The following is a 13,067-nucleotide window of genomic DNA, read 5'->3' on the forward strand; positions in this document are numbered from 1 at the left end:
GCTTAATTAGGACTAAAACAGAAAAAAGTGCAAAGTGTCATTAATTTTTTGAGTGGGAGGAGGCTGCTGATAACTAAAACATTTCAACATTTCAACTGCTCTGGATGCTTTTCTGGAAGCTGTGCCTTAATGCGTAGCGTTTTTGGCATAAAAGCTAATTTGCAGAATCTGCCAGTATGTTTGCCAAATCTGACTAGATTATCATAGTAATTTTAATAGATTTTACCTCTTACTTAGTATGCTTTAGAATGTAGTTTGATAATTAGCATAGCATTCAGAATCAATGTGATTGCTTTTTATTGTATTTCTCTGCATTAGGCGACACTTTATCTGTAGAAGGAAGTTTATACTTGCTTCCAGACTATGTTGTGAGTAACTGAAGCCTTGCTTAGCAGCCTGCCTTTGGCTTTGTCAGGGTTGACTGTTTCAGGGGAGAGGAATTTCAAAGCTGGATACCACCTTTGTTTTACTTCCTACTGTTGCTATTCTTTTTTTGTCAAGTTAAAAGAAGTAATATAGAACACTCCCTTTGTGCAGAGTTAGAGATCCAGGGGCTCTAAGGAATTGGTTCCCATAATATTTTACCAATGTGTGTATTTTAATGGCAAATGCTGTTACAGTGGACTCTGTGCGCATGTTTTTGTTACTGAATTGATTTTATAATTTGTTTACTGACAGAAAACACAGAAAGAATATCTCTCCAGCTTCATTTAGCTTTGACTTCTAATGCACCATGGGTCCAGTGTCCTAGTCATTTAGAACTCATGAACCAGTGTCGACACATAAATATTCGTGTAGATCCACGTGGCCTGAATGGAGGAGTACATTATACAGAGGTATGGAAGTACTGGTGTTCTGAGCAAGACCTTGTGCCCTTGTGTGTCCTTATGGGTCTCTATCAACTCTTTATGGAAATGATATTTAAGGAAAGAAAATCTTTGAGCTTTACAGAACATAAAGTAGTGCTACAATGTATTTTAGTCTATACAGATTGAAGCCAGGGTTCGGCAATAGTTGGGCTATACAATGTTGCACATGTAGCACATGCCTGTAGAACTTTGAGTATCTCTGAAAAATAAGAGCATATAGTAAACATAAGCCAAATGAATAACTATTGATTAAGTTTTTTCCCTCTGGTGAAATGAGTCAAAATGGGAAAAATATATTTCTTTTCCTCAGTGATTGTTGGTGTTTTGCTGTTTCTAGGGTGACAGTGCTCGAATGACATTTTCTCCTTGGTGACTACTACAAAGATTCAAAATACTTTGCAACTGATTTAAGTTGAATGTTGTCTTCTATAGTTTGATTTTTGACCAAAGATTGAGTTGTTGTATTTTATTTTGTTAGGTGTGTGGATATGATACAGCAATGCCTAATGCAGGCCCTTTGTTCAGAGTTCCAATCACTGTTGTTATACCAACAAGGTGAGTAAATCCAAAACTCTTGAGAGTTTCTACAAAAACCTGAAAAAATTCTTACAGCAGGCTTATGCAGTTGTGACATTTTTAATAGTTTGGCCATGACAACAGTGTGTCCTGCTGGGCTTAGCCACAGTGGCAGCAGCTTCCTGTTCTGTCAGCATACAGATGCCTTCTGGCTTGTTGACCAAAGTATCAGTCAATGTCCTGTTCATATGTGTAGGTCAGCTGGAATTTGGTTTTTCATTTCTGCCTGGGAACTAGAGTACATGGAGCCAGAGGGCATTATTGGGCCCTTGTATACATTGGGATAGTCTTTGATCATGACTTCAATACAGTGAGTTTAGAGTTGGTATGGTGCCCATCATTGGATTAAAAATAAGACTTAAGTGATGTTGATAAGGAAGGAGAATATTTTATTAAACCTGTTTGGTGGACAATCTGCCCTGAGGGGGAAAGACAAAGTAACTGTTCTCTCATTCATTCATGGAAATATTGCTACTTCCATACCTTAGCTCACTTCAGTGGCAATTCACTCAGCCAGGAAAAACAGATGCACTGAAAATGAGGATTTTGTGATATTTCTGTTTAGTCACTGTAATTTTTGGGATGGTATTTACATAGTGTGGTGGAGCTGACATTTTGAATCTTTTTGATATGTTGTACTGTCAGATTCTGTATTAGTAGGATTAATATAATTGGTGTTAAAGACTAAATATCCTCATTGTACACACTTTTGGAGTATTTTTGCATTTAAAAATCCTTCCAAAATTGGCTTCACAGCTTGTTTGACTACTATTTGTGTTTCCTTTTGACATACAGAGTAGATGAATCATCAAGCTATGACCTGACATACACAGATGTTCATTTTAAACCTGGTCAGATCCGAAGGCACTTCATTGATGTTCCCCAGGGAGCTACATGGGCTGGTAAGGAAAATGACCACATTACCTAAATAAAAAATTGCATCTGTCAGACTTGACAAAGTTGGTTTTAAATAATTTTGAGTTCTGCCTGAATAAATACTGAAGGGGTTTTGGCCCATGAATATGTAAATATTTGTTTGATTTTTAAGCTCTTAAATTAGTAATTTTGAGTTATTTCATAGTTTTTGGTATAGTAGGATCTTGATTCTAAGTCTTAAAGAAACCAGCCAATAACATTCTAAAGTGGTTGCCTATGCCTGGAGGAATGCCCCATGTTTATAGAAAAGTATTGCTGTCTGAGGCTTACCTAGTTTTTAAGGTGTATGGATGTAGTGTTGAAAGAAGTCATAACTGAAGAAAATGTGATTTTCACAATGGGTAAAAAGCTCATAGTTTTGCAAGAAGGGGAAAAAAGGGTTTTTTTCCCCTTGTCTTTCTTTGTGAGATTACTAAACAATAGTCCTTTCAAAAATCTTTCATTCAGACTGAAGTTAGTGATAGGACTCTTAATTTGCAATTTAGCAGTCTGTCCTATACAGGTGATATATCTGTACTATCTGATTAATTTTCACTGTTTAATTGAGATTTATTTCTCTTTAACCATCCTCTGAACTTAGCTAGTTTTCCTTTAACCTGAAAGAGCTTTTGAAATTAACTGATGTATAAGTATTTTTCACATGTGGAGCCACTTTGGGTACTGCGTAACTTCTTAAATTACAAATTACTTGTGAAAGTAATGTTTCTCTGCTTTTCTTCCAAAAAATCTTGTGACTTCAGACTGTGTTTCTTTTTCTTTAATCTAGAAGTGACAGTGTGTTCATGTTCAGCTGATGTGACTGCCAAGTTTGTGCTTCATGCTGTTCAACTTGTGAAGCAAAAAGCATACAGAAGTCATGAGTTCTACAAATTTTCATCCTTACCAGAAAAAGGCTCAGTGATTGAAGCATTTCCTGTCTTAGTAAGTTACCTTAGGGTGGGGTAAATAAAATAATGTATCAGTGCAGTATAACAACTTTTTTGGGATTTAATTTCCTAAAAGAACCCACAAACCCAAGACTTTTTGTGTTTATTGCTGTAGTCAGTTCAACTGATTTTCAGTTTTGAGAAGATCTCTAACAGCTTGCTAATGTTTCTGAGTTATTTAGTAATATAATACATGTTAATCTCTGTAATTTGTTTGTACTTGTTCATGCAGAGCAGTTTGTTTCCCTTTCAAATGGGAGCTATGCCTTGTTGGATAGTTAGCATATTTTGCCTTTAGTGAGTAATGCAGTAGTCTGGGACATCTTTATCTTGAAGCCAGGGGTAACTGACTGGCTCACATTCATACATCCCAGGTACAGGAGTCTTACCTTGGATAATGCTAGCTCAAAGAGTCAAAACAGTCAGGGAATGAGCTAGCAGTTTAGGGGTTTAGGTTTAGTTGTATAGCTCTAATGCCAAAGAGTAGTTATAATTTCTCTGCAATTCAGTCCCTTACCCTCTGGAAATATCCGGTGGAGGACCATAAGCTGTGTCGGTCCCATTGACACATTATTTTGTCATGTTATTTAAAAACCAAAAAAAGAAAAACCCAGAAGCCCCCACCAACCAGGCAAAAACACATCTCAAGTTTTGTGTCATCTTACTTAGGGAGTGAGTGAGATTTCTTTTTTTAATGCATATTTTTTAGGGGACACACGTGAAACTGATCTATGAACTAACCTGTCTGCCTAGTTTGAGAGATAAAAATAGAAGACAGAACATTTAAAAGCAGTACCTTCCTCTGTAGGGTGTACCCTGGCACTCCTTGTTTTGAAGCATTTTTCAGTCATGCTGTTTTGTTGGAATTGTCTTATGTTTTCTGAACCAAGTATAATGTCTTACTTGGTACTCTACAAATCTATACAGTTGGAGTAAACTGGACATAAGAGGTCTTTTTTGAGTTGTACTCCGGTCCTTTTTGTTTTGGTTGGGTTTTGGGAGGCTGGGGTCAATAGAAGAGGAAGATGGGAGCTGGAGTCTAACTTTGTGCTTTTCTCTCCCAGGCTGGAAAAACCATTGAATTTTGTGTTGCTCGGTGGTGGGCAAGCCTTAGTGATGTTAGCATTAATTACACAATTTCTTTCCATGGTGTACTTTGTGGTGCTCCTCAGCTAAACATGGTAAGTTTTCCAGAGCGCTTATATTGAATTACTGTGAAATCCTTTGGTTTCTCAGGAAAAAAAACAGCTTTTCTTCCTTATTGCCTGAATTTAGAAACAGTGAAAGTATTTTTGTACATGAGACTTTCATGTTCTTTCTTAAAAGTTGTTAAGTTGGAGTTCAGTCCCAGAGAAATGCCAGTTACCATTATTTGTGATTTTTTTTTTCTATACCTTTTCATTATAAACCACTAGTGAAAAAAGAAAGGAAAAAAACCAAACAAAAAACCTAAACTCAACACCAGTACATAAAACATAGTAAAAGGCTGAAAATAGAAATATGCTTACAGTACGAAGTGTTTTATGTAAATAAACTTCGCTGGGACCACAGTTCTTGTACTGAAATATCTAGGCTACCATTGCTAAAGCAACAGCACTCTGCATACCATATTCAGAGTAAAATTTCCTTAAAATTTATTTTCTATTCAGTGTTCTGTTAAGATGTGGTGATTGGCTTGAGTCATCATTTAGGGCAGTTGAAGGTTCAGCGGGTGGGGCAGTGTAATGATTCCTAATGGTCTGTGATACTTAAGGATTGAAAAAGTTGCTTAAAATGTTAGTGTGACATCTAGAGTACTTTGTCTTGGTCCTGTGTTCTTTGCTGTCCTATGCAGCCTTGGCTTGGCACTGCCTCCCTGAGGGAGGAGAGTGCTCTCTGAGAGCTGGTACCTGCATGAAGCAGCAGCATGCCAATCTGTCTTGGCTCCTGCCTTTCTTTCAGCTAAAGGCCAGAGCAAATTGGAGCTCTCCTGTGGGTGAATTTGGATGTATTCAGGCTCTGAGAGCTGAATAAACTGAGGAAGAAAGAGTGGGTAGTGTGTCAAGGTACCGGGTCTTGAACTGGTAGAACAGAAAAAGAAAGAGCTGTTGGTAATGATGTGCACAGAAGCTGCCCCCAGCCCAGCAGAATTGTACCAAATGAATAATGGACACTGAAAAATAAGAGAATGCAAATAGTCTTGATGTTCCTTTTTGAGCACCAGTAACTTCCATAAAATAAATTTCAATAGTGTTCATATACTAGTGCCTTTGTCATGGGATACTGCTGGAAATAAACTTTTTGAATTATTTTGCCTATAATCAAGTCTATGTATGCAGTATTGTTTCTCTTTTTCAGAGTTAATCTATTCTGTAATAATAGTCCTAGGAAGCGCCACAAAATACTTGTTTTAATATTCTATATTGTATATATTGAATTACGTATTTAAGGTAAATCATCCTAAATGCACAAACAAATGCAGTTTTGCCTGTAGTATGACTTACCAGTTCTGTACAAAGTATTTAAATTAGGAAATGAAAAGATGAGCAAGTGAAGCTTAAGTTTTATTTATATAAGTTTTGCAAGTCCCAGTATTATCTGCTGTTGTAAAATAGAGATGCACTTGTGACGCTTTCAAAATAACACAGTATTATTTGCTAAAGTATAAATAACTACAGCTTATGTTGTATTTTTGAGGATCATAATAGATGGTCCTTATCTGCTGTTGTAAGTGCACAAACATAATTATTCTGTACTCTTCTTCTAGCACGCTTCAGAAGGCATCGTACGGTTTGATGTTCAGTCCCTGTTGAAATACGAAGATATTGCTCCATGCATAAATCTGAAAAGCTGGGTTCAAACACTCAGGTAGAGTTTCTGGGGAACTGTTTTTGGAGACTGGGAAAACTGCTCATATGTAGGGTTAAGCTAGTAACACATTAGCAGTGAAATTCAGGATTACAAAAATATTCTTGTCAAATTCAAAGTAGCTTTGGAAGCATCAATTAATTTGTCAGCATCAGTTAATTCGTCAGCATTCTCTTCTTTGTGGTGACTTTCAAGACAAATTACTTTCCTTAAACTAATTCGAAAGAAGAAAAATTTGCAAAGATATCCCACTGCTTCCAGACACTTAGATGTAAAAGGTACTTTAATATCTAAAGAAAAAAAATTTTTAGAGGTATTGGAGTTATTATGTGGTACTATTTGTTGTTTTGGTTTTTTCATTTTGTTTTGTTGGGGTTTTATTTGGCTTGATTTTTTTTTTTTTCCTAAACAGCTGCTTGGGATCCTGCCAAATTTTGGCCTGGGAAAACCATTGTCTTTCTCTTGCTTGATTTAAACTATTTTTGTAGAATCTGGTGCAGATATTTTGGGGAAAACTGTGTTTACCTTGTTAGTTTAACACATGCTGATTTAGGGAAAGAATTTTGCTGGAAAATTTCTAGGCAGTGCAGCAGTGATTAAAGCTGCCCACTTCAGAAGGATAAAGTGGTACTTTTGAGGTAATTTCACAGTGGTCAGTAATCTGAAGTTTTCCATTATTTGGGCCTGTGAGTGGAGACTTTTAGCTCTGTCTTGTGCTCTTGGGTACTTGTAACTGGAATTGACTAATTCAAATTGCCAGGAGTTTAATGAACATATCACCTAATGTTAGATTCAGAAATAATCCATTTGATGTGTTGTAAATGAGGTAATAATACATTGCCTTAATATTTGCCTTATTCTTGGTTGGAAAAATGGATGTGCTCTTTACTCCCTCATCTGACAGTAAATGAACTGCAATTAAGTAAACTATGGATAAATACTTAAGTTTTTAAATCAAGGCAGGAATGGTATCTCTTGAATGAGCTAATGAGTCATGACAGAGGGAATTACTGAATGGCTTTTCATTCTGTCTCTTGTTTCAAATGCTTGGGGGCAGGGTGAATGTTAGGGAGACGTATCATGTCATATGTGGTATTACTCAGTTCTTAAGACTTCTGTCAGCAGTCTATCCAGTGTCTGCCAGACTGGGAAACCTGGGTTAAGCAGACTTGTGGTCTGACCCAGCCCCATATCTTACTGGGTGGCTAGTCTGTACCCTTGGACAGTGAAAGAGCTGGCAGAACCTTAGAGACAAATTCTTATCATGTAGTTAGAGGTTATCTCATTTAATAAATGAAAGGTAAACTTAAATGATGCCAGACCACCCTGATTCTGCTATTTTTTATCTCTGAAGCTTAGATTTTTTTCCTATATCATTATTATTTTGTTTACATTTTTTGATGTTTAAGGTCTAAAATGCTTGGCTGCCCTGAACTTTTGACTGCTTTTCCCAAGTGTCTGATTAAATATACACTCTCTGTAGTGTTCTTTTTTCTGTGTTACTACTCAAATTACTTTAAGGCTTCTTACATTCTCTGAAGATACAGCCTTCTATAAAAAGGAATTATCAATTGTTCTGTCTTCTAATTGCAGTGCCGTTAATCAGTTTTGAAGACAAGTATTGATTTCAGCATGGATACTAGAAATGTAACCTGATTTTTTTTTCTCTTAAACTTAATGGCCTTTAATTTTGAGCATTTGGACATGTCTACTGCATTGTTTTCCTTTTTATTTTTGGGCAGTGTCTGTAGTGTCACTAAACCTTGTTTTTTAGGCTGACATTAATTTTAACAGAGGAATTAATGCTGCTTGGGTAGTTACAATATATGAGATATTATGGCACGTGCTGAATTCAGTTGTATCTCAGAACATGCTTCTACTTAAGCAAGACAAATTTTGATAGAGGATACATGTTTCTCAAGAGAACCTTTTGTTGTTTAACTGCAGACCAGTGAGTGCAAAAATAAAACCTTTGGGATCCAGAGATATTTTACCAAATAATCGTCAACTGTATGAGATGATTTTGACTTATAACTTCCATCAGGTAAGGGTTACATTAGTTGGGTTTTTTTGAAGTTATTAAACACATCATGTTTTCTTTAATCAAGTCTTAATTTTAACTAGCTTTCTCTCAGAAAGGATGTCTGGAGTCACACTCTAGGCTCCCTACACTGAAAATTCTTTTTGGTCCACTTTGAAAGCTACTGTTATTTGAAACATGCTACAGTTCATGCTGTTGTTGTTTGAAACATGCTACAGTTACCTTTGTGAATAAGGATTGTACTTTTTTTATTCTGTAGTAGATTAAATGCTTTTGCCTTTCTTTTAATAGCCTAAGAGTGGAGAAGTAACTCCAAGCTGTCCACTTCTTTGTGAATTGTTGTATGAATCTGAATTTGATAGTCAACTCTGGATTATTTTTGACCAGAACAAAAGACAAATGGGTTCAGGAGATGCCTATCCACACCAGGTACAGAGTAATGTATTTATTTTACCTTCTTTTTGCTGAAGACTGTTGAAATGTTCATTTTTTTTACCTTCAAGGCCTCCTATTAGCTCTTTACATTTCCTGATGCATAATTTTAATGTTCTTATGTAGTCACAAGAAGTCATACAAGGTTCAGTGATGATGTATTTGTATCAAAAAAGTTAAGTATCCATGAAATAGAACTTTTTTTTTTTTCTCTCCTGCTGAAGGAGAAAGAGGAAAAGTTGTTAACTTCTGATTTCTTGTGATTTTGTCTCGTGCTTTTCAAGAAATGAGTTCAAAATTGTGTTGTTCTTTGGTTTGTTTTTTTACAAACACAATGCTTTAAACTTTTAATTGCAGGGTGCAAAGGTCTGACTTGTGTGCTGATAGAGCAGGGGCTTCTGTATTCATGAATGCTGTCCTCTGTGCTGTTGATATCTTCAAACAGCCTTTTTAGTGCTTCAGCTTTGTTTGCTTCCCGTTGCCATCCTTGAAAGAGAAGTTTTTTGCACAACACTTGTAGATACTCTACCCTCTGCAGGAATCTCTTTCTGCCTTAACAGACTGTGTGTTTGCCTGGATCATGGGGGAAGTAGGGAGAAATAAAAAAAATACTTAAAAAAGGAAAAAGGTCATAAAAGAAACATTATTCATAATTTTTTGTTTGAAACTATATTTTACCAGTATAAAATCACAGTTGAACATCATCAATGTAATGGTAATTTTGATAGATTGATTATTCTGGAAGTGTACAAAAGATAGGTTCATAGACGTGCTTTACAGTTTATAAATTATTTTCAGAAATTGCATTGTGTAAGCTTCTGTTCCTTAACCTGAATTTTTAAGATAATATAAAATCTAAACATCACCCTTGTGCTTTGGTATTTAGACCTGGTGAACTATCATGCTGTAAATCTCTGGTGTTGTGCATCATAGGACAATTCTAAAACAATTCTAAATTATTTAATCCAGAAAGAAATAACAACAGGAAGCATCACTCCCTGTCCAGGAAGGGGGATATTCTAGGAGCAGGGTAGTTCTGAGTTGTTGTTCCTTTCTACTTGGGGCCGCTTTCTGTTTTAGTGTAGCAGTATCAGAAAGGAGACTTAGCATACTGTTGCTGGAATGTGTGCAGAATGTGTTGCCCTGTCAGGTTGATAAAAATTAAAGAATGCTTTCGAAACATGACAGTCTTATTTCTGGGGCTTGGAAGATTTTTTATTAATGGTAAAATATTGAATCTTGGCATTTATGAGAACTTCTTTCTTTCAGTATTCTGTGAAACTGGAAAAAGGAGATTACACTATTCGGTTACAAATTCGTCATGAGCAGAACAGTGAGCTGGATCGCATCAAAGACCTGCCATTTATTGTTTCTCATAGGCTCTCCAGTACCTTGAGCTTAGATATTTATGAAAACCATAGCCTTGCTCTCTTAGGGAAGAAGAAATCCAACAGTTTGACATTACCACCGAAACACAGTCAGCCATTCTTTGTTACATCCCTGCCTGATGACAAGTAAGTTACAAAGTGTTGTTTTTCTCATCTGTGTCTAGGCAGCTGCCTCTGCTCCTCACTAAAATGACACTTTAATTGTGTCTGCCTGTTCAGGCTTGGTTATTCCTCATGTTGCTCTTTCCCTGTTTGGTGTCTTTATTGAGTTTCCATGGAACCTTAGTGAGCCTGGTTTTAACACTGAACTTACTTTCTTTGAACAGAATACCTAAAGGAGCAGGACCAGGATGTTATCTTGCAGGAAGTCTTACTCTGTCTAAAACAGAACTTGGAAAGAAAGCTGTGAGTATATGGAATGGATGATGGGGTTTTTTGGTGAATTTTTTTTCTAGCAAGCAAATTGCATGCCAGGAAGTGCTGTAATGTATCGGATTAGTACTTTAAAGAGCATTAGGTTTGGTAACATAATACATTTTAGAAGCAGTTGTTTCATTATAAAGTCAACATAACTTCTAAGTAGTTCTATTATTGTTTTCATCTTCTAATTTCAAATTTAATTGCATTTTCTGAATTTTGAATTCTAATTATTTTGCTCTAGAATCCTTTATTTCTAGAAGCAACTGCTTTCTTGTTGGTGTGGAGGCTTTAAAATTGACCTTATGTAACTCCCTAGCTTAATGTAATTTTTGAATGAAAAATACATGCATATAGTGTTATGTGCATGTTGGTTCTGTAATACTCTTTGTTGCATGCATGCAATATTCAGCAGAAACATGAGCTTTCTAAACACATATATGTTACTGTTACCAAGTAATAGGAATTTAGCTGACTCAAATGCATAAACAGATTCTCTTACCTGCTACACTCTTGTTGTCAACCACTGGTATGATTGTATGCTTCAGCAGAATGGTATAAGATTTCTGTGTGTGAGGCTAGAAAAAAAATGAAAGATTTTTTTTGCTCATAACACAGCACCCTGTGAAAAATGTTTTTTAACTTGTATGACTCTGTGATGCAACAGTGATTATAGTAACTGTCACTTTTCTGTGTATCTGGTGCTACAGTGCTTAGAAGATTGCCTTAGCTCTTTTTAAACAGATGGTAAGCCTGAGACTAAATTTTAGTCAACCTTGATGATTGTTAGTACTCAGTGATAGTTGATCTATGTGCATATACCACTAGATGTGGCTGAACATGTATAAAACGAGGGTATGTCTTCATAGAAAATAAGTTTCTGAGAGTATGTTGGCATGTACCTTTAGATATTGTTAAGCATAAAAGTTTAGTCAATTCAATCTAAATGGTTGTACTTTTGGGGCAGATTGCATGTAACTGCAGATGATAACGTATTAGGAGAATTTATTTATCAGTGAGGAAAAACCCAGTAACTAGGAGCTCTAAAATACCTAGTTTAATATTTCTTTGTGGTACCTGCGAGGTTGCAAGTGTGCTTCTATGAAATCCATGATAATTTAGTTTCCCTAGCTAGAATTGTGCACTTCCTTGAACTATTGGTTGCAATATTGCATATTTTATTTTAAAACCAGACTAAATGGCTATATACAGTGGTTTCTGGGACAGGAAGCAGGAGATAGGTAGATACAGCCTGTCAAATTTCATATGATAGAGAATACTTAAGACCGTACACATGAAGAAATGCCAGCTGAGGTGTTCCTCATGTCATAGCCAAAGGCATTATTGTTATGGTCATATTTCAATGGAAAAAGGATGGTATCAAATAGCAATTGATACTTTCTGCTGCCTTTAGTGAACCTCAATATGTACCAGGAGACAAAAAAGGAGGACTAGGCAGCAAAGTTGTCTCTAAGTCAGTGAGTGGATGCAAGGTAAGGGAACATGTATCTTAATTTGTCTGTATTTACTATGAAAGAGAGCAATGCCACTGAACAGTCAAAAATCTAAAATTTTGAGGTTGAATTTCTGTAATTTATTTATTGAAGCTAAGTGGTTAACAACACTTGCTTATATTGCAGGAGTAATGGATCGTATATACAGTGATGCATTGGTTTATTGGTTATAAAAACCTGAAAGAGCATGCTTTAAGAGCATGTTTGATCATACATGTGAATCTCTAAAAGTTGGAAATCTGTAGGTTGGAAGTATAACTGTAATTGTACAGAGAAGGTGTCTCCATCCTGTGTGGTGTGTGCATGTTTTCTTACAGTATGTTATTCTAACTCCCAGGGGCAGTCTGCAGCAAAACGACAAGGAAAATTTAAAAAGGTACTGAATGTTAGTTTTTGAAAAAGATATACTGAATTCTTTTTGCATATGACTTAAAGAATTTGTCTACCAGTCTTGGTTTTTAATTTGTCTCCTTCATCTACCTGCTTAGACCTCAGTTATTTACTTCAGCACCTTATGTTTACTGGTAGAATGATAAAACACTACTGTAACACATAGCTGAGAGGCACGTGAGCATCTGTATACTTCTGCCATAAGTGCTGTAAAAATGCATGTGCTGTTAGTGATCTGCAATTTTTCCTGTTCTTAAATACTCAGGAATGTTCAGTGTTTGTGGTCAAGATTTTTTGTGGTGAGTGTTTCTGCCTATTCTCTCTGCAGATTGAGAATCAAATATGAACTTCAAATTGAATAATTGAATATCTAACTGTATTCCCAGTCTACTAAATTGATAGTTGTCTTCTTTACAGTCATAAAAAACATACAAGGAAGCTAGAGTTTATGCAGTCACGTAGCAGGTAGTAGTAGTCACAGAATAAATTTTGGAACATGTATCAGATAGTTTAGAGAGGGGTTGACTTTTAGTGTAACAGTGTTTAGTATTGTTCTTTCTTGTATTGTCACGCCAGATAATACAATATTTTACCAGCAGTCAGCGTAAACCAGTTTGTTTTAAAAAATGCAAAAATATATTTCACTAAACTACCTACATAAGGTTACTGGGTTTTTTCTTGTTTTTAAGTTGTAAAGGTATTTACTTTCTGTTGATTTCAAGGTACTTTGT

The 13,067-nt window shown here is 35.9% G+C and overlaps 1 protein-coding gene across 2 annotated transcripts in view; it reads left to right on the plus strand.

Annotated features, from left to right (window-relative positions):
• Positions 1-13,067, plus strand: part of TPP2 (tripeptidyl peptidase 2) — a 51,200-nt gene that overhangs the window by 20,545 nt on the left and 17,588 nt on the right. The window contains exons 14-24 of one of the 2 annotated variants that reach the window (XM_074535680.1): positions 679-836; positions 1,348-1,424; positions 2,241-2,347; positions 3,148-3,302; positions 4,372-4,488; positions 6,054-6,154; positions 8,102-8,198; positions 8,487-8,624; positions 9,897-10,141; positions 10,342-10,420; positions 12,284-12,322. In XM_074535680.1, the coding sequence (XP_074391781.1) occupies positions 679-836; positions 1,348-1,424; positions 2,241-2,347; positions 3,148-3,302; positions 4,372-4,488; positions 6,054-6,154; positions 8,102-8,198; positions 8,487-8,624; positions 9,897-10,141; positions 10,342-10,420; positions 12,284-12,322 (1,313 nt within the window). The remainder of the gene's footprint in view (positions 1-678; positions 837-1,347; positions 1,425-2,240; positions 2,348-3,147; positions 3,303-4,371; positions 4,489-6,053; positions 6,155-8,101; positions 8,199-8,486; positions 8,625-9,896; positions 10,142-10,341; positions 10,421-12,283; positions 12,323-13,067) is intronic. The other variant, XM_074535681.1, reaches the window with a different exon arrangement.

The sequence above is a fragment of the Zonotrichia albicollis genome, chromosome 2, assembly GCF_047830755.1.
Source record: "Zonotrichia albicollis isolate bZonAlb1 chromosome 2, bZonAlb1.hap1, whole genome shotgun sequence".
NCBI classification, from domain to species: domain Eukaryota; kingdom Metazoa; phylum Chordata; class Aves; order Passeriformes; family Passerellidae; genus Zonotrichia; species Zonotrichia albicollis.